The following is a 19,715-nucleotide window of genomic DNA, read 5'->3' as shown; positions in this document are numbered from 1 at the left end:
AAGGTGAAGGTCCTTCGCCACCTGCCGAGCTGACAGCCCAGGGTGTGTGGAGGGCGTGACCTGTCACGGTTTGCTTTTAGGGTCCCACCTGGGAAGATGGCCTACTATGGAAAATGCATTGAAACTGTGATTCAGCTACTGGACCAATTTAAACCTGAGAAGGACAGTCCCGAGCAGTTCCTGGAGGCTGCGGCCACCTCCCTGCAGGTAGGGTCCGAGTGGTGGCTCAGGGTTCACGGGGAGGCCGTAGCAGTGACACCTGTCAGGAGCTTTTTTTTTTTTTTTTTTACTTATTTATTTCTGGCCGCGTTGGCTCTTTGCTGCTGCGCGCGGGCTTTCTCTAGTTGCGGCGAGCGGGGGCTACTCTTCGTTGCGGTGCGCACGCTTCTCACTGCGGTGGCTTCTCTTGTTGCGGAGCACGGGCTCTAGGCGCGCGGGCTTCAGTAGTTGCGGCTCGCGGGCTCAGCAGTTGTGGCTCGCGGGCTCTGGAGCGCGGGCTCAGTAGTTGTGGTGCACGGGCTTAGCTGCCCCGCGGCATGTGGGATCTTCCCGGACCAGGGAACGAACTTGTGTCCCCTGCATTGGCAGGCGGATTCTTAACCACTGCGCCACCAGGGAAGTCCTGTCAGGAGCTTTTTAGTCTCATTCCTAACAGCCGCTTTCCTTCCCTCACGAGGAGAGGCCCAAGGCAAGATTCCCAGCTAGCCAAAGGCTTACATCAGCTCTCACTCTGAATCTCGGATGCCCTTCAGGGGTGGGACCCCCTCTTTGCTTCAGGAGGCATTCCTACCTCCCAGACGTGCGTCAGACTCTCGTGACAAGGGAACAGGGGCGCCGTAACTCGTAACTCGGGTTGCATCTGTCGGGTGGTCCCATCCTCAGCTAAAGGTGGACGGGAGTCAGCCTCGCAGGCACCTCGGCTCGGCACCCTCCACTGGGGGACATCTTCGCCCCCCAGGGCAGGGATGTGCGTGGGGCAGAGGGGCCGCACCTGGAAGAGCTGCTCGGCTCTTGTTCCCGTGGCCCGGGGGTCCCCGTCCTACCACAGCCCAGCCCACTTCAAGCATACGTGGAGTGACCCTGGGCTGAAGTCTCTGGGCCCAGGTGTGTCCTCGCTCTAGCACCTCGGAGGCCTCCCTGTGACTTGACCCCGCATCCGTCCCTGTGACTTGACCCCGCATCCGTCCGTCCATCAGGGGCAGGTGCCAGGAGCGGGGGCACGCAGTGCAGGGGTGCCACCTTCAGCACTCCGGGCCGTGGACTCCGTTGGACGGGGCACCCAGAGGAGGCTAAGTCGACCCAGGGGAGCACTCGGCCTGCTGCCCCCGTCCCCCTCGCCTGCGCCCCCTGGAAGGAGGAGCAAACGGGGTCTTAGGGATGTTCGCCGTGAATCGCCAGCTGCAGCCTTCCCTTACCCTGCTTAACAAGGCCTGTGAGCTGCTTTGCCGGCCCCGGGAAGTGACTGTGGCCAGGCCCCACCCCCAGACACCTGCAGGGGTGTGGCCTCTGCTGTGCTGCAGCCAGACCCACCTTCCCCTTCTCCATCAGCCGCCTTGCGGTGCAGCCGCTGGAAAACCTGGTTGGGAGGATGGGGGGGGCGGGGCCCCGGCAGTGCACGCAGAGCTGGGGAGTCCGGAAGCCAAAGCGTCTCTCACAGGAGCAAGCTTGGGACCGCTGCCCCAGCCCTGCTCCCTTGTGTCATGCAGAAAAGGATGTCCCTGCCGGCTGGAACCTGGCGGCCAGCAAGGACTGGGGCGTGGGCGGCACCTCCCTCCCCCAAGTCTCTGCTCCCCTCCTCAGACTCTCCCCTGAGACCCTAAGCATTTGGGGGAGTGATGAGAGCAGCCAAGGCCAGGCCCATCCACACTCCTTCTCCTTCTCAGTCTCATCTGGCCTCGCGCAGCTCCGTGCGGCCCCGTCTCCCCCCCGCCTGCCTCTCCCCCCCGCCGGCCGGCCCCTCTGGCGACACTCCTTCTGTCTGTCCGGCCTCACTCCCCTCAGTGGGTCTGTCGCATCACCCACAGCTGCTGTGCATTCCCTCATCCTAAAAAAAAGACCTCTCTACTCCAATTCCCCGCCTCACCCACCTTTCTCACCCTCCACTTCCCACGAGACTCCGTGCTGTCCCGTTCTCTGTCCCCAGCTCCCGTCCCCCAGGCCCTGCAAGGCATCCCTTACCGCACAGCAAAAATGGTAAGGTTAATGTCCTCATTTCTCCAGAATAATTACTGAAAATGGGTTTGTTACGACAGATAGTTTGGGATGGGAATTCCCTGGCGGTCCAGTGGTTAGGACTCTGGGCTTCCACTGCCGAGGGCACAGGTTCGATCCCTGGTCAGGGAACTAAGATCCCACAAGCCGCGCGGCACAGCCAATAAAAAAAAACAAAGTAGTCTGGGGATTTTTTTCCCACATCCGATGGATTATTAATAGTAGATGAGTCCTAGTTGTCGCCGGAGAGCCGTGGCGTGATGACAGACCCGTGCAAGGCCGCGGGGAGGGAGGCACCGCGCCAGCTACGCCCCCAACCCAGCGGTGCCGAGTCTTCCGTCTGCGCCTTTGAGACGTGCCTATGCTGGACGGACAGAGAAGCAGCTTCTTTTACAGATGCACCTGTCTTTTACATCCTTTCAGAAAGCCATCCTAAGGCCAGGTGGAATGGTACACTGGAAACTGACACAACGTACCTTTACTTCCAGCTGTCAGAAAATTGGTGCAGTACACGGCTCTCGTTAGGCCAGGGCTCAGGACTGCCACCTGGCAGAGAATTACACAGCACGCAGACCCACTGGCAGAGAGTCCGGGGAAGTGCAGGGCTGTGGATTCAGCTGGGTCCCCCCAAAAGAAATGCTGACGTCCTCACCCCGGTTACCTGTGAATGTGGCCTTATTTTGAGATACCATCTTTGCAGATATAATTAATAATCTCAAGATAGGGAAAAGTCCAAGGATTTGCAGATTGGGGGCAGGGTGTGGTGACTCTCCCTCTCTAGACTGAAGCCTGGGAACCCCTTCCCTCACACACACACACACACACACACACACACACACACACACACACACACACACACGTGCGCGCGCGCACACACACACACGTGCGCGCGCGCGCGCACACACACACACACACACACACAGCAGCCTCCCAGCCCTCTGATAGGGGTTCCCTCGGGCATGGTCCCGATGGCATTTCTGCCCAGAGAACATATGTCAGTGGCAGAAGATTTGGTCTAAGATCAGAAAGGGATCCATTTACCATTGAGAGAAAGTTCTCCAGCAGCAGCGCCGTGCACGAGGGGGGCTAAGGCGTGGGGAGCAGCCTCTCCAGATGCCAGTCTGCAGAGTGGTTGTAGAGACAGAAGTGGCCTGACGTCTGGGAGCAGCACTGAGGACCCGGCTGGGGGCCTGGAGCTGGAGAAAGGACGGAGGGCGGGAGGGGACGGCACCAGCGGCAAGGCACTGCCGCCAGCCAGTGCCCGGCCCTCAGTGGGGAACAGGAGGGAGGAGGTGCTTCCCACCCTGCCTCCCTCCTGCCCCGGGCTTTGCCCACCCCCACTGGTTAATATCTCTCTGCAACAAGTGTCATTTCATTAGCGCACCACCTCTAAGGGGGCTGGAGCCTGGTGGGCGCCTCTCCTCCGGGCTACCCAGCACCACGGCTCAGGCACCAGGGCCACCAGGTTGGGCATAGGGACGTCTAGAGAACTGCCCGGGCCCGCAGGACACAGGTGGGGTGTGACAGCCACAGCGGGCAGCTTGGGGTACCCAGGGAGCCCATGGGGTCTGAGTCGCCCTCTCAGAAGGGTCTGGCTTGGAGAGAGATCCCCTGAGGGTGGGTGGGAGGAGGGGAGAGAAGGAGATCCGGCCGCTCAGCAAGCAGTGGGCTGGAGGGCGAGTGAGCGCTGAGCAGGGGAAGGAAAGGCTCAGCCGTGGGCTGGCAGGAGAGGCGCCGGGCAGCCGGGCAGCCGGGGGTGAGGCAGGGGTGGGGAAAGGCCGGTTCCCCGGCCCGAGGGAAAGGGGTGGGGGGGAGGCTGCGCGGGGAAACCGGAGTGGGCCTGTGCAAGAGGTTGGGGGAAAAGCAGGAGTGGGCGGAGCCTGGAAACACCAGCCCAGGTCCCTGCAGGAGGGCCCAGGGTGGCAGGGTGCGGCCGTGGCAGTTTCAAGTCCCAGAAAGCCTTGTTTCGCTTTCTAGTCCGCAGCGTCAGAGGAAAGCTGGGCTCAGGAAATATTTTTTATTTTAATATATTTCTTTAAATACCTGATATGTTGGCATCAAAGGTCCAGACCCCAGAAGGTTCAAACTGGTATCCAGCGGGGGTCTCGCTCCCTCACTGGCCCTCCCAGGAGACCAGTGACCTGTGGCTCCTTCAAGAGACGGTCTAGGCCTGTCTTGCATAGATAATTGATCTGGAAAAATTTTGTTTAAACTCTAAATTTTACGTTTAAAAGTTATATATAGGGCTTCCCTGGTGGCGCAGTGGTTGAGAGTCCGCCTGCCGATGCGGGGGACGCGGGTTCGTGCCCCGGTCCGGGAGGATCCCACGTGCCGCGGAGCGGCTGGGCCCGTGAGCCGTGGCCGCTGAGCCTGCGCGTCCGGAGCCTGTGCTCCGCAACGGGAGAGGCCACGACAGTGAGAGGCCCGCGTACCGCAAAAAAAAAAAAAAAAAAAGGTTATATATAATTATATATGTATTTTTAAAATCTTTTTCAAAACGGTAGTGCATTGTAACACAGTCCTGCCTTTGTTTTTTTCACTTAACAAGATATCCCGGGGACTGTTCCACGTTCTTATCGTGAAGCCATAAGCATCCTTCTGTCTGGCTGTGCCAGAGCCATCGCAGCCGTTCCCCGTGGACGGGATCGTGGCTGTTTCCAGTCCTTTAGTGTTGCAGATCGCCGTGGGACTGACTGGTGCACTTGTCCCGCTGCACCTGGGCAGATGCACCCGGGGTCAAGTCCCAGAAAACACACGTGCGAGAGTATTGGCCCTCATGATTTCAAAAGATCTTTCCAGTTGACCCTCCACAGAGACCTCCACGTTGACACGCTACCTGGCAGGTGGGGAGTGCTTGTTCCCCTGTGGCTTGCTTACATAGTGTGCTAGCAAATGTTATTTATCTTTGCCAACCAAATAGGTGGGAAAAGGCAGTTGGTGTAGTTATAATCGGCATTTTTCCTGTTTTATATATATATATATTTTTTTTTTTTAAGACAAAACTCATATTTGTATTACAGTTTATTTATTTATTTATTTTTGGCTGCATTGGGTCTTCGTTGCTGCGTGCAGGCTTTCTCTAGTTGGGGCGAGCGGGGGCTATTCTTTGTTGCGGTGCGCGGGCTTCTCATTGCAGTGGCTTCTCTTTTTGCGGAGCACAGGCTCTAGGCGCGTGGGCTTCAGTAGCTGTGGCTCGCGGGCTCTAGAGCACAGGCTCGGTAGTTGTGGCGCATGGACTTAGCTGCTCCGTGGCATGTGGGATCTTCCTGGACCAGGGCTCGAACCTGTGTCCCCTGCATTGGCAGGTGGATTCTTAACTACTGCGCCACGAGGGTAGTCCCTCTCCTGTTATATTTTCATGACTATTTCTTTCTCTGAACTATAGCTTGGACCTGTGTCTGTTAGGAAACAGTGTTTGGCTATAACAACACCAGGAAAGCAGTGGCTTAAAGAAATCAGAGGTATCTTTGCTCACATAAGAAGCAGTCTGCACATAGGCAGTCCAGGATGGGTTCAGCAGCTCTGTGGTGCCATTAGGAACTCATTCTCCTTCCTGTCTGCTTATCCATCCTTAGAATGTACCCTTTGCCTTGTAGTCACAAAATGGCTGCCCTACTCCAGCATTGCATCCATATCCCAGAGAGAAGAGGAGAAAGGCAAACAGTATAAGGCAGGCAGCAGCTGAATCTCCCTAACTTTCAAGGAGCTTTCTTGGAGGCCACACCTAGCAATTTGCCATCAGATCTCATTGATTGGAGCCATGTGCCGCATCAGCTAGGGGCCCGGAAAAGTTTTAGCTGGGCACATTGCCTCTCCCAACGAGACAGCTTTCTCCTGTTAGGCAGGAAGAAAGGGAGAAGGGCTTGTGTGGGCATCCGGCAGCCTCAATTTCCTCTGCCTACTTTTCTGACTTCGGTCTTTGCATCACTGATTAGCAGGAGCCCCTGTGTATTGGTGATAGGAATTTCAAACCCTAGGTCGCAGTAAAAGCGGTGTCCCGGCCCCGGCCCCTGGTCTAGCTCTGTCCTTTCCCTGTGGCTCCAGCAGACAAGCTGGGCCCGTGAACTCTGAAGATCTCTTGCAGGAGGCACTACAGGTTGTGAAGAGCCAGCAGGCTGTGGCCCTCTGCTTCCCCTGCCCACAGCCCAGCCCCTCCCCAGGACTGCCCATGAGACCCTTGGCGGAGCACCTGCCGCTCTCCCCGGAACCTGCCCTCGTCCCCAGACTCAGGAGTGCTGAACTTGACCAAGGCCCAAGAGTGTATCAGGAACTCAGAGGCCCTCGGGTGGTAGCCCTCTGGCCTCAGTGACTAAGGCTGGCCCAGGATTCGGGGCCGGCTCCGTACTGGGGCCTTCTCAGTGGGGTCCAGGCCTCACCCTGCCTTCTGTGCTAGCCTGGCCAGGAGGACCTGGTCTAGAGCTCAGTGCCCTCTGACCTGCGTGTCACCTCTGGGCCTCGGTCTCCTCTCTGTGACCTGCTGGCCTGACCTTCCCGGCGGAGAAGACCTGGCATGTGGGCCAGAGTGTCAGGTCCTGCCTGGCTGCTCACCTTCCCAGACCCCTGGGCCAATGCAGCCCTGCCGGACCCCCTCACCGCGGGCAGGTGGCATCCTGTAGCTGCAAGCTCAATGCTCTGGCCTTATTAAAAATACACATTCACACCTCCAAACACAGACGTTCAAGTGAACGAGAAGTGGAGCTGCTCTTGTCTGAGCCTGGGAGGCCGGGGAGGCTGTAGGCAGGCATCCCACGATGTCATGCAGCCTCAGCACGGGCAGCGCTGACTCAGGGCATCCTCCGTGCCAGCCCTGCTGACGCACTGCTTTCCGAGCTGCCTGTTCCGGGCCCCCTGGGCTACCTTTGACCAGTGCAGTAAGTTAAAAGCAGGGACTGGAGCCCAGCTGGGGCTCGTGCCCTCTCGTGTGGGCACAGCCCAGGGGTTAGAGGAGCCTGAGAGGGAAAATGAGGCAGGATCCTTTTTTTTTTTTTTTTCAGTACGTGGGCCTCTCACTGTCGTGGCCTCTCCCGTCGTTGCGGAGCACAGGCTCCGGACGCACAGGCTCAGCGGCCACGGCTCACGGGCCCAGCCGCTCTGCGGCACGTGGGATCTTCCCGGACCGGGGCATGAACCTGTGTCCCCTGCATCGGCAGGCGGACTCTCAACCGCTGCGCCACCAGGGAAGCCCGAGGCAGGATCCTGGTTGCTGAGGCCACAGCTGACCCCGAGGCAAGAGCGGCCCCCCGCCCCCCGTTGCGCTCCGTGGGGAGGAGCCTCCACTCTGTGCCCGGCCTGCACTGGGACGTCACGGGGTCCCCACGGCCTCCCACGGAGGCAGGATGCTCCACTCCCTCCCTCTTGAGCGCCCAGATGACATTCCAGCAGGGAAGGGGCGATAAACCCGGTGTGCGCTGCCAGCTGAGTGGGCCAGGCCGCGTCTGACCCTGAGGAGTGGTTAGGGAGGCCTCCCAGGTCAGGTGACATCTGAGCAAAGACCTGATGGGAGTCGGGGAGCAGGTGTGCAGGGAAGAACGCAGAAGGGAGAGGGAAGAGCCAGCGCGGAGGCCCTGAGGAGGCGCCCGCGTGTCGGAGAGAAAGAGGGCAGCCAGTGGCTGGCGTGGAGCCAGGGTGGGGCGGGGGCGGGGCGGACTCAGAGGGGCTGGGCCTTGGCGGCCCTTTTAAGGACTCTTTTTCTGGAGGGTTCTCAGGAAGGACAGGCATGATCTGACTTTCATTTTACAAAGAATTGCTTGGCGGCTGGCGGGTTGAAACTACACTGAGGAGAAGCGAGAGAGCTGCTGGGACCCCATAGCCGGAGCCGACGGATGGGGTGGTGGGGTGGGCATCAAGGGCTTGGTCTGAACGGTGGAGCAAGGCGTTATGTGTACGGAGCCGGGAAGGCGGGGGAGGGCAGGTCTGGGCAAAGCCCATGGGGTCAGACACCCAAGCAGGGAGGTAGAACAGGAGCAGAGAGCACTTCCCGAAGTCCGGGGAGAGCCGGCCCGGGCTGGCGCACATTTGAAATCAGCACGTGTCAGCCTTGACAGTGGGTGAGTTCACCCAGGGCACAAGTGCAGATAATGGAGAAGAGGAAGAGGAGCCCGGGAGCAGAGGTCGGAGGTCAGGTCGTAGGAGGACGTCATTACCCCGGATCAGATGGGGTCCCCGCAGGAGCCCAGAAGCCACTTGGGGCACTGGAAGGGGTGGCTGAGTCAATGTTGGGGCCCGGCCCCTGCCGAGGGAGGAGGGGAATGTCACCCAGCTCGCCTCCCATCTCTCCTGCAAGTACGTCTCACCAGCAGAACCCAACTGTGCCCAGAGCCCCCCCAGAAGCGGCTGGAGAAGGCGGCTCTCAGGCCTTCAGCCCCTGAGGTGCAGAGACTGGGAGGGAGTGAGAATGATGCTGTCTGCCCGCCGGCATCCAGCCACCCCACTCACACACGTGGGGTCCGGGGCTCCCCGAGGTCCTGGGCTCGTCCAAGACCCCTCAGAGGATCTAAGACAAGGGAAGAAATCACAGAGGAAAAGGTAGATTTGACCTCAAAACAAAGTAAAAACGGGACTTCCCTGGTGGTCCAGTGGTTAAGACCCTGTGCTCCCAATACAGAGGGCACAGGTTTGACCCCTGGTTAGGAACTAAAATCCCATATGCCACATGGCGCAGCCCCCAAAAAAGAAAACAAAGTAAAAACCTCTACGCTCTACATGCTAAAAAATGTTTTATGCAGGGCTTCCCTGGTGGCGCAGTGGTTGCAAGTCCGCCTACCGATGCAGCGGACACGGGTTCGTGCCCCGGTCCGGGAGGATCCCACGTGCCGCGGAGCGGCTGGGCCCGTGAGCCATGGCCGCTGAGCCTGCGCGTCCGGAGCCTGTGCTCCGCAACGGGAGAGGCCACGACAGTGAGAGGCCCGCGTACCGCAAAAAAAAAAAAAAAAGTTTTATGCAAAGTTAAAAGGAAAATTACAAGCTCATGACAAATAACTATCACACTAATGACCATATCAATTCCCTCAATATGCAAAGGGCTCCTAAAACTATTATCCAAATAAAAAAAGGTGAGCCAAGGATATAAATTGATAATTCACAGAAGAGAAATACAAATAAATGTCCAGCAAATGTATGAAAATTTCATTGATAATAAAAAATTCAAAATAAAGCAAGGGAATGCCAAAATTTATCTAATAGGTTGTCCAAAAAAGTCGGGGGGGAGGAGGGGAATGATACCGCTAGCAAGAGCTTATTTTGATGTGTTTTACATCTGTTGGGATCCTGGTGGACATTTTCAGTTTTACACGGTATTAAGAATTTTGTCATCTTACTATAAGTTTTCCAGAAACATCATTGTAATGGCTGCGTCCTACTCACCCACAACACGGAGAGATCGTATCTGATTCCCTGTGTTGACATTTAGGCTGTTAACACTTTCAACCACTGCACGTACCGTTGCCCTGAGCTGCTTGTACATGGGTATTTTCTGCTTTTTGTCTGGTTTCCTTGGATTCCCAGAAGTGTGGTTACTGGATTACAGTGTATGGAAAATACAAGGCTCTTAAAACATATTTCCAGACTGCTTTCGGGAAACACTCACCAGCGCCATCCCACCAGCCCTTCTCCTTGCTGCACTGGCAACATTAGACGTTCTTTTGTTCTTGTTGTCAAAAACTTAACTTGTTTTTTGAATAGGTAACGCGTGACACACACAGGTCACAAACCCCACAATATTCCAAAGAGTAAGTGGAAAAAAGTCAGTCTCGGGGCTTCCCTGGTGGCGCAGTGGTTGAGAATCCGCCTGCTGATGCAGGGGACACAGGTTCGTGCCCCGGTCCGGGAAGATCCCACGTGCCACAGAGCGGCTGGGCCCGTGACCCATGGCCGCTGAGCCTGCGCGTCCAGAGCCTGTGCTCCGCAACGGGAGAGGCCACAGCAGTGAGAGGCCCGCGTACCGCAAAAAAAAAAAAAAAAAAAAAGAAAAAAGTCAGTCTCCACAAACACCAATTCCCTCCCCCAGAGATTTTCCTTGCTTGGTTTTTTTTTTTTCTTATTGTGGTAAAATACACATGACATAAAATTTACCATCTTATCTGTTCTTAAGTGTACAATTCAATGGCATTAAGTACATTCACGTGTGAACATTACCACCGTCCGTCTCCAGAACCTTCTCACCTTCACAAACTGAAACTCTGTCCACATTAAACCACAGCTCCCCGCCCTCTCCCCCTACCCCCGGAGCCCCCCACCTTCTACTTTCTGTCCTGGAAATTTGAATCCTCTAGGGGCCTCATATGACCAGAGTCACACAGGACTTTTCCTTTGGGGTCATTTTCCGTGTTTATTTCCGTCTCTGCCCTACTGCACTGTCACTGCCCAGGAGAGCCGGTGGGACCGATTCCTGGGGGAGGACCTGCAGGGTCCGAGGGCCAGTGTTCCTGGTGGCTGGGGCGCTGCCCACTGCTCCGGGGGGCACTGGGGACCCCCACACCGGGAGGCGGCTGCCCTCTCCCCTGGCTTGGCCGGCGGCCCCCTCCCGAGCTGTTTCTCCCCCAGACCCTGAGCCCCCAGGAGCGGGCATTCATCACGGAAGTTCTGTCCGGGTGCCTCGAGTACCGGAAGCTGCTGACCACCGTGGTGGACGCCTTCTATGTGCGGGACGGCCGGCTCTGCCTGTGGGCCGATTACAGCCTCTTTGAGGGTAGGTGCCCGTGGCCAGCCACGGGGGCGGGGGGACCCATGGGTCCCTGCGGGCCAGGCCCTGGCCTCCGCGTCAGCCGCAGGCCCTCGGCGGCGACGGCGCCCCCCAAGCCCCGTGTGAGACGACGTCATTTGTACTGTTGCTTGAGGTTATCACTTTCACGTGGGCCCAGACGGAGCACTTGCCTCTGGCCACACGCCCTGGAAGAGGCGGGCGCCTTGGGCTCAGTTCTCTGCACCTGCGGTGCACCTGTCGGGCCCTCGGCCTCTGGCTGACGCCCCCAGGGCCAAACGCCGGGGGCCCAGCGCAGGGCCCCGCAGGTCCTCCTCCCCGCGCTTGCACCGTCTCTCCTCAGTGATCTGCTACCTGGCCACTTTCCAGCTGGAGGAGCTCGGCTTTCAGCTCTTCTGTAGCATCGTGAGGTCCCAGCCCGCCCACAAGGTGTGCAAGGTGAGCCCCACCTGCCCCAAGTTCTGTTCTTACACCCCAGGTCCAAGGTGTGCCCCTTCTGGCACTGACCTCTTACCTTTCCGGCTCACTTTAATGAAAGAAACTGCTGGATTTGTTCTGTGTTTAAAACGAACCCATACCCTCTCTTTGCTGCCAACGTGCTCTTCTTGTGCCTGGGGAATTTGGTTTCCGTTCCTCATGGCCCGGTGGGTGGTAGCTGCTGGATGCCAGCTGTTAGTCACGACGGGGAGTCCTTGCCTGTTCAGTCCGGGCCTCTGGAACCTTCTCGGGGGCTCCTCTGACTCGTGACCAAGCTCCAGGCCGAGGGCAGCCTCTCCTTCCTCCAAGAGGGGCTGTGCGGCTTTGCAGGGCCGAGGGAGCATTTCTGAGTGGGTCTGAGGATTGGTACCCTTCGAGAGGGAGCCTGCAGGAGCCCACCCCCCTGCCCTGCCCGGGACCACTCTTGTGGCTGCCTATTTCCTGTGCAGAAAGCCTGGGACTCCCGGGCCTTGGGGCCAGCAGGACCACGAATGAACCTGAGGGTCCTGCCCTCTGCCGGCTACTCCCACAAAGCATTTGCTGTGGGCCCGGCTTCCTCCGCAAGCAGCTCTTGCTTCACCCTCACGATGACCGGGTAAGGTCACTCCTACGGGCACTCATCCCACAGTTGAAGAAACTGAGGCACAGAGAGGTTCGGTAACTTGCCCGACATCACACAGCACATGAGTGGCGGAGCCAGTTCTTGGACCAGGCTGTCAGCCGTTTGCTCGCTCCTTCTTACTTGGCTTGGGGGGGTGGGGGACACACACACACAGTCACCAGACCAGGACAGGGACTCCCTGGAGAAGAGCGGGGAGAGCTCAAGCCCCAGGAGTGCTTTGGGGCCTCTCTGGAAAGAGGCTGCAAGCTCTGCAGGGGCAGCTCAGGCAGGGTGGGGTAGAAGCCTTCCCACTACCCCTGCCTGGGGAAGGGGAGACCTGGAGCAGTGACACTTGCCAGGACCACAGGCCCCAGAGATCTGGCACCCTCCCCCAGCAGGTAACCTGAGGCAGCATGTTATTTTTAATGACTCGTTTTCCTATCTACATATAAACATAAGCAATTCACAGTGGGTAAATATTTGCATAATTATCTTAAGCAAGGGCTTCATTTTTTTTTTTTTACAAATTTATTCATTTATGTATTTATTTATTTTTGGCTGCCTTGGGTCTTGTTTGCAGTACACGGGCTTCCTCTAGTTGCTGACAGCGGGGGCTACTCTTCATTGCGGTGTGCGGGCTTCTCATTGCGGTGGCTTCTCTTGTTGTGGAGCACGGGCTCTAGGCACACGGGCTTCAGTAGTTGTGGCACTTGGGCTCAATAGTTGTGGCACATGGGCTCTAGAGCGCAGGCTCAGTAGTTGTGGCGCACGGGCTTAGTTGCTCCGCGGCATGTGGGATCTTCCCGGACCGGGGCTCGAACCCGTGTCCCCTGCATCGGCAGGCGGATTCTTAACCACTGCGCCACCAGGGAAGTCCCAAGGGCTTTATTTTTATGACAGCATTTTCTGAGAGACCTTTGGAGACTGCCCAGGGCCAGGTTCCCAGCTGGAGCGCCTGCAGTTGGTTGATGCTGTGCTGTCAGGGTCTCTAAATTCTTAATAACTGTTGAGCAAGGGGCCCACATGTCAGTTTGCAGTGGTGGAGCCAGCCCTGCCCCGCCTTGGCCTGCAGAGCCTGCAGAGCCCACGGAGAGCAGCTCTTGGCCAGCGTAGCGCCTCCAGCGCAGGTTCCTGGGCCTTTATCTCCCTGGAGAGTTTCTGGGAGAAGATTCATGCAAGCGGCCCATTCACACTCCCAAAGGAGCTGGGAGCCGCGGGAGGTGGTGCGGCAGGGCACCCCGTCGGGGCCCTCCCGCCTCGGCCCACACCTCACGCCCCAGTCCCCGCAACGCCAGCCCCATTAGCGTCCGCCCGCCTCGGGTTCGAAGACGGAGAGCGAGCTGCTGGGGACAGGACGGCTGCCCAGGGGCCCCCCAGACCACACCCGGTGTTGTCACCACCGTGGCCAGATGAGCTGGTGCTTGGACAGCCTTGGCCGAGGGCTCCTTGGGAGACAGTGCTGTGTGGGGGCGTTCTAGGGGGCCTGGCCCTGGACGACACCTGGAGGGGCGCTGGCAATCTGCTCTCTCCAGGGACGCTCACACTCACACGCTGGAACCCTCCGGACGGCCAGGGAAGCCGCCTGGAAGCCCACCCCCACTCCAGCCCGTTCCCTGGCGGGGCTGCCTCCACTGCACCCCCAGAGAGAAGGAGGCCCGCTTTAGGAGGGCGCTGGCCCCGGGGCGGGGGGGCAGTATGTCCCCGGGTGGGGGTCAACAGACCAGCTGCGCTTCGTAGGAGGAGGGGGCTTGGGGATGGAGGGGTGGGCTGGGACGGGGAGCGCAGAGACCCCGGAGCCCAGCTACGGGGGGTTGGGACGGGGAGCGCAGAGACCCCGGAGCCCAGCTACGGGCGGCCGGGACGGGGAGCGCAGAGACCCCGGGGTCCAGCTACCAGGGGGTCGGGACGGGGAGCGCAGAGACCCCGGAGCCCAGCTACGGGGGGTCGGGACGGGGAGCGCAGAGACCCCGGAGCCCAGCTACGGGGGGTCGGGACGGGGAGCGCAGAGACCCCGGGGTCCAGCTACCAGGGGGTCGGGACGGGGAGCGCAGAGACCCCGGAGCCCAGCTACGGGGGGTCGGGACGGGGAGCGCAGAGACCCCGGAGCCCAGCTATGGGGGGTTGGGACGGGGAGTGCAGAGACCCCGGAGCCCAGCTATGGGGGGTCGGGACGGGGAGTGCAGAGACCCCGGGGCCCAGCTACCGGGGGCCGACTGCCTCCTTCTGACAGGGCTGAAAGAGTGGGTGGGAGAGAGGCAGGGGACTGAGCGGGGAGGGCGGGGAAGCTGAGGAGAGGCCCCTGGGGTGGGGCCGGGTGAGCAGGGCCCAGGCTGACCAGTGGGAAGCTGTGGAAGGCTCTAGAAGGACACCTGGCCGCTGCTCCGTGAAGCAGGGCAGGGATGCCTGGGGGGAGGTGGGCGGGGAGCGCGTGGCTGCGGGGCAGCGGCCCCCCTGGGGAGGCCGCTGTGGGGACCGGAGACCCTGCCCTTGCCCACTGCTGCCCCCTGGCTCAGCCTCTCGAGTTCACCACGGCTGCAGGGGCGCCTGCACAGCCCACCGGGCCCCACGTGCGGCCTTTACTGCCCCAGCAGCCCCTCAACCAGAGAGGGGCGGACAGGCTTCTCCAGCCCTCGGGGAGTCGGCCCAGGTCCACAGAGGGTGCGAGGGGTTGGAGCCCAGGGACCCACTGGGTCAGGCGGGAGCCCCCGCGAGTGAGGGGCGGCTCCCTCAGTCGCCTGCTGTGGGCCGCGGTCCCCTCGTGGGGCGATGGCCACACCTGTCCACTCGGCCCTGACTCTCCCTGTGGAGGCACCTGGCCCCCACGGCTCCCTCTTCTCTCAGTTCCTTGGGTTCCTCTTCAACCCCTTGAACCTGGGCTCATGGATCAAGGATGAGTGGAGCCTCATCTACGAGACCACCCACGTGAAGGAGCACTGGATCGACCCCCTGATGAGGTAGGCGGCGCGGGGCCCCGACCCGGTGCAGGGGGGGTGGCGCGTCCACGCGGCAGCCAGCCAATGGCCAGCAGGGCCTGACGGCCAGTGGCTTTAGGACCAGCCGGATCGGGGGGCGGGAGCGGGCCCCTTCTGCCCTGGAGCCCACTGGCTGAGGAGGGCGCTGTGCCGGTGCCACCTTGCTGCAGGGACCCTGCAGGGGCCCTGCTGGTCCGGCCCTGGTCCCGGAACGCAGGGGCGGGCGTGGGGCGGGGAGCTGAGGCAGCAACAGCCTCCGGTGGGCTCCGGCCCACACCTCTTCCCCAGCTGCCCCCAGGGGCCCACTCCCGGGCCCGGCACCCCAGGGCTGCCCTCTGCCTTGCCCTGCCTCTCCCGTGGCAGGCTCCGGCCCACGCTGGTCTTGCCGGTACAGGCCAGGGCCTCCAGGCAGAGGGCCAGCTCGGTGGTCTCTGGGGAGAGGCCTGCTAGGGCCAGGGTGCAGCTGCGTCCTCCAGCTGTCTCCCTTCTGACGGGGCTGGGGGAGCCACCTTATCTTGCTGGGGACAGGTAGACAGAGGGTTCTGGCACAGGCAGAGCCCTGAGGTGCCAGCTATGTGTGGGAGGCCCGGGGCCCCGGGAAGGTGGAAGCCCCTCGTGTGGGAGAGGAGGCCCGGCCCTGGGCAGCGGGGTGTCCCGCAAAGCTGCCCCTTCACCAGGGGGCCGTCCTTGTCCCCGCCAGGCTGGACTCGCAGCCTGTCCGCAGGGCTGTACCAGTCACCCGGGCCGGCGGGGCCCTGCGCCCCTGTCCACCACCCTATATGCAGCCTCCCCCGCTCGCTCGGTGACCAGCCCCATCACAGAACCGTCCCTCCCTCCACTGACCCTCCCGAGACCCCGCTCGCTGTTGGCCCTCGGACGTGCCCTTCCTCCCCCCGGTGACCCAGGTCCTCAGGCAGGAGCAGTTCCAACCGAGCTCTCTCCCCAGGGGGGCCCTGCAGGAGGGGACACCGGCCGGGTGGGCAGTGGTGGGCTGTGCCCACCTGGGGAGTGGAGGCACGGAGGGAGCCCAGACTTTGGGGCAGCCCAGTAGGGCCCTTCCCAAACCCCTGCTCTGGGGTCCCCCACCTCGAGGCTCTGAGACTCTCCCCCTGCCCCGTCCCCCCCCTGCCGAAGCCCGGCTCCCCCTGTCGCTGGCACAGCTCCAGGGGCCTTCCTTTTGAACCACCAGCCCGCTCCCTGCCACCTGCCGGGGACCAGATGAGCTCCAGTCCCGGCCGCTGGTCCTCAGAGCCCCCGGATTCCTGCAGCAGGGACCTGCCCTGTCCCCTTCCTCCCGCCCCGCCCCCCACGTAGGACTAGGGTGCCCCCGGGCCTCAGTCTCCTCGGTGCTAGGGGAGCGCTGGTGCGTGTGGCTCTGGGCTGTGGGGGGCCGGCACCCGTGAGTGAAGAGCGGCTGTTGGTCCCACCGCCACCCGCCCCCAGGCAGACCCAAGCTCCTGGGGCTCCTTCAGGTCCCGAGGGGGCTGTCCCCTTGTTGGCGTGCTTAGGAAGTCACCCCAAGTGGCCGCTCCCACCTTTGCCTCCAAGGTGGCAGCCGGAGGTCCAGGAGCTGATCGACCAGCTGCAGGGGGCATTGACCAATCAGCCCCCTCTTCCAAAGACCAAGGCCAAGGTCACAGAGCCCAAGGAGTTCAACCTGACTGCCCCCAGGCCCCGAGCCATCCCAGTGCCTGAGCCAGTCCCCGTGGTGGCCAAGACCAGACCGGTAAGTGTGGCCGATCGCAGTGCGCTTAGGGTGTCCCGGCAGGGAGAGTGGGTCGTGGGGGCCAGTGGGGCTGCGCTTTTCCAGGGCTGAGGGTGCCTGGACCGGAGCAGGAGCACTTGACCACCCTCCCCAGCCCCATCTCGCCCCCCCGAGAAGGAAGCCCAGCTGACCCAGAGCCTGCCCGGCGGACTGGGTTCCTGCGCTCCACCTGCTGAGGTCTGGTCAGCAGGCGTGGAGTGGAGCTGTTGGCTGCGGGGCGCAGGCCCGTCTGCACTTGGCACTTGGGGCCCACTTTTAACCCTGTGCCAGTGTCCCGCTCCCTCCCCACTGTGTACGTGCATGTGGAGGTCCAAGTCTCTACTCCTCGGGCTGCGGGGGTGACCCTATCCTGCAGGCTTGCCTGCGCCTCAGGGCCTCTGCCTGTCTATCCCATCTGCCTAGGGCCTCTTCCTCTACCTCTCCCTGCCCTGCCTTGCTGACTTCTGTCGGTCGGGATGCTTTGTATTACAAGAAACAGAAAAAAGCAGCTCAGTCTGGCTTAGACAGTAGAGAACCAGCTGACTCTCACGGCTGAAGTAGGATAGGCTTCAGGCATAGTTTGATCAGGGTTCTAGAGCCGCTTCTCTATGACCGTCTTCGCCTAGTCCCCTCCGAGGGTCAACTTTATCTTTGGGCTAACGTCCCTCGTTGTAGCAAAACATCCAGGCCTCACACCCACATGACATGATCCAGGGCATGAGAGGACATCTAGGGCCCAGAATTCTGTGAAAGTATGATTAGACCGACTTAGGTAGCATGTCTACCCTTGAACGGATCACCATGACTGGGTGTGTAACATTCTGACCGGTCATGGGCTCTACGCTGGGCATCTGTGATGGACTCAGCTTCCCAGAACCAAGCTGGTTCCCCAAAAGAACTAAGCACTATATGGAGGGTAAGGGGATAGTGCTGGGAGGTCCCAAGGTCCCAGGCCCCTCCCTCCCACCACCTGTCAGGTCTCGTTAGAATCTCTGCCCAGAGAGGCCTTCCGTGAACCCCTCGCCTGCCAGGTCTCGCTTAATTTCCTTCTCATTGACCCAGATCCTTTCCGTCACGGCATCAGTTAGATTTTAGAGTTGTTTAGTAGTTTGTGGGTCTGTTTATTATCAGACCTCATCCACCTTATTTTCCCCATATCCCCAATGCCTAGCACAGTCCTGGCTCAGAGCAGACCCTTGGAAAATATCTGTCGGATGGATGGATGGGTGCATGGGTTTATGGATGGACGGTGGGTGGGTGGGTGGGTGGCTGATCACATGGACGGACTTATGGGCAGACAGACAGAAGGGTGACGGATGGGCCTTGTTGCTGAGCAACCCCACAGTAACTCAACCTGTAGGGGCCTCAGCATTTCTGACCCCAGCTCCTCTGGTCTAAGCGTGTTTATCTCATGTCACTTTACCGCCTGTATCTCTCTCCCTCTCTGCCTGGCCCCTTCCCATCCCCTGCCCGGCTCCTTAGCCGCATGAGCTGTGAGATATTGGTGGACCGTCTCCTTCCCTGGGGTCCACAGATGGCTGTGCTGGAACCATAAGCTCTTTCCCTCCACACTCCCTGCCCTGCTCCATGCCCAGGACCCTCTTTGCCTCCTGGGTTGAGGGCTCATTCCAGGTCACTCATTAAACAAACGTGTATGGAATGCCCCGTATGTGCCAGGCACTGTGCCTTCATGGAGCATGTGTTCCAGTGAGAAAACAGGATAAGTAAAATGTAAGGTGTGTTAGTTGGTGAAAAATGCTGAGGAGAAAAAATACTTCAGGGAAAGGAGATAAGAAGTGTTGGAGGGGCTGCATGGAGTTCTGGATGGCACGGCCAGGAAAGCCCTCCTGAGAAGCACCACGGGGTAAAGAACGAGAAGTGAGCAAATGAACCATGGGTTTGTCTGGGGGAAGAACATATCAGACAGAGCAAAGCCTGTGCAAAGGCCCTGGGGCAGAGCCATCCCTCCCCCAAGGGTCAGGGGGCAGCCAGGAAGGGAAGGAGGGGATGGGAGGGGAGGTGTTCACAGGGCAGAGAGACAGGATGTGGGTTCACAGGGTCCCTCTGGCTGTGGTGGCTGAGGAGGGAGGTGAAGGGTGTCCTTGAAGCAGGTGGGCAGTCTTTGAGGTGGACATGGCTGTGAGAGACCAATAGGGGTTGAGGAGGGCACCGAGGAGGACCCCAAGGCCTCGATGTGGGCCAGGAACTGACAGCGATCAGGGTCAGCAAGGCTGGGGCAGAGAGGGTTTCAGGTTTGGACATGATGAGTTTCCTACGAACGTTAGACGTGCAGGGGAGGGGACACGGAGTTAGGAGTCTGGAGTTCAGGGGTTTCCAGCCGGGCTCTGCCCCACGCACGCCGTGGACACTGCTCCCCTCCGGGAGCCACCCTGCTGTCTCAGCGTTACCGCTGCAGCCCCCTCCCTTCACGAGCAGCTCACTTTTCTGGGGTCCGTGACACCCTCCCAGCCCTACCTGTCCCTCCAGCCGCTCCTCCTCCACCCCCTGCCGGCCAGTCGTCCTCTGCCTGTCCCCCCAGCGTCTGCTGGGCCTGGGCCCTGTGCTTGGCCACCTTCCTTCTTGCTGCTGGCGTGAATTCCACCCCCTCTCCTCCGCCGGTGGCCACCAGCACCCGGCGGGTCCCAGTCAGAGGTCAGCGGCTTCCCTTCCAGCCCTGCTTCTCTCCTGGCGGGGGCACCGCCGTCCACCCTCCTGGCCCTGGCACCTTCCTTCACCCACGTCTAGCGGCCACTGCTGCTCACCCCTCCAAAGTGCCACGGCTCGCCACGGGCTCTTCCTTCCACCGCGCCACCAGGTCCCCGGGAGCACCTACCGGCCGCCCAAGGAGCAGCGGCTCCTGGAGATGACCAAGAGGCGTAATCGCCGGAAGGCTGAGGTGGGCCCCCTGTGCACGGAGACCCCTGTGAGGGCGTCCGGGGCCGGAGGCAGCAGGGGAGGAGGGGGAGGAGCTGGGAGCGGACCCCCGTGGTGGCGGCGGGCTGCAGCGGCCTG

General features: G+C 60.5%; 1 protein-coding gene across 4 annotated transcripts in view; it reads left to right on the top strand.

Annotated features, from left to right (window-relative positions):
* The window catches only part of CFAP99 (cilia and flagella associated protein 99), a 65,313-nt gene that overhangs the window by 6,509 nt on the left and 39,089 nt on the right, over nt 1-19,715 (top strand). For 2 of the 4 annotated variants that reach the window (XM_067036818.1, XM_059066031.2), the window contains exons 2-7: nt 81-207; nt 10,753-10,897; nt 11,253-11,347; nt 14,829-14,941; nt 16,508-16,685; nt 19,519-19,599. In XM_067036818.1, the coding sequence (XP_066892919.1) occupies nt 97-207; nt 10,753-10,897; nt 11,253-11,347; nt 14,829-14,941; nt 16,508-16,685; nt 19,519-19,599 (723 nt within the window). In that variant the 5' untranslated portion in view covers nt 81-96. The remainder of the gene's footprint in view (nt 1-80; nt 208-10,752; nt 10,898-11,252; nt 11,348-14,828; nt 14,942-16,507; nt 16,686-19,518; nt 19,600-19,715) is intronic. The other 2 variants (XM_067036817.1, XM_067036819.1) reach the window with 2 other exon arrangements.

The sequence above is a fragment of the Kogia breviceps genome, chromosome 6 (genome assembly GCF_026419965.1).
Source record: "Kogia breviceps isolate mKogBre1 chromosome 6, mKogBre1 haplotype 1, whole genome shotgun sequence".
Classification (NCBI taxonomy): Eukaryota; Metazoa; Chordata; class Mammalia; order Artiodactyla; family Physeteridae; genus Kogia; species Kogia breviceps.
This window is presented reverse-complemented; position numbering and strand designations above follow the sequence as displayed.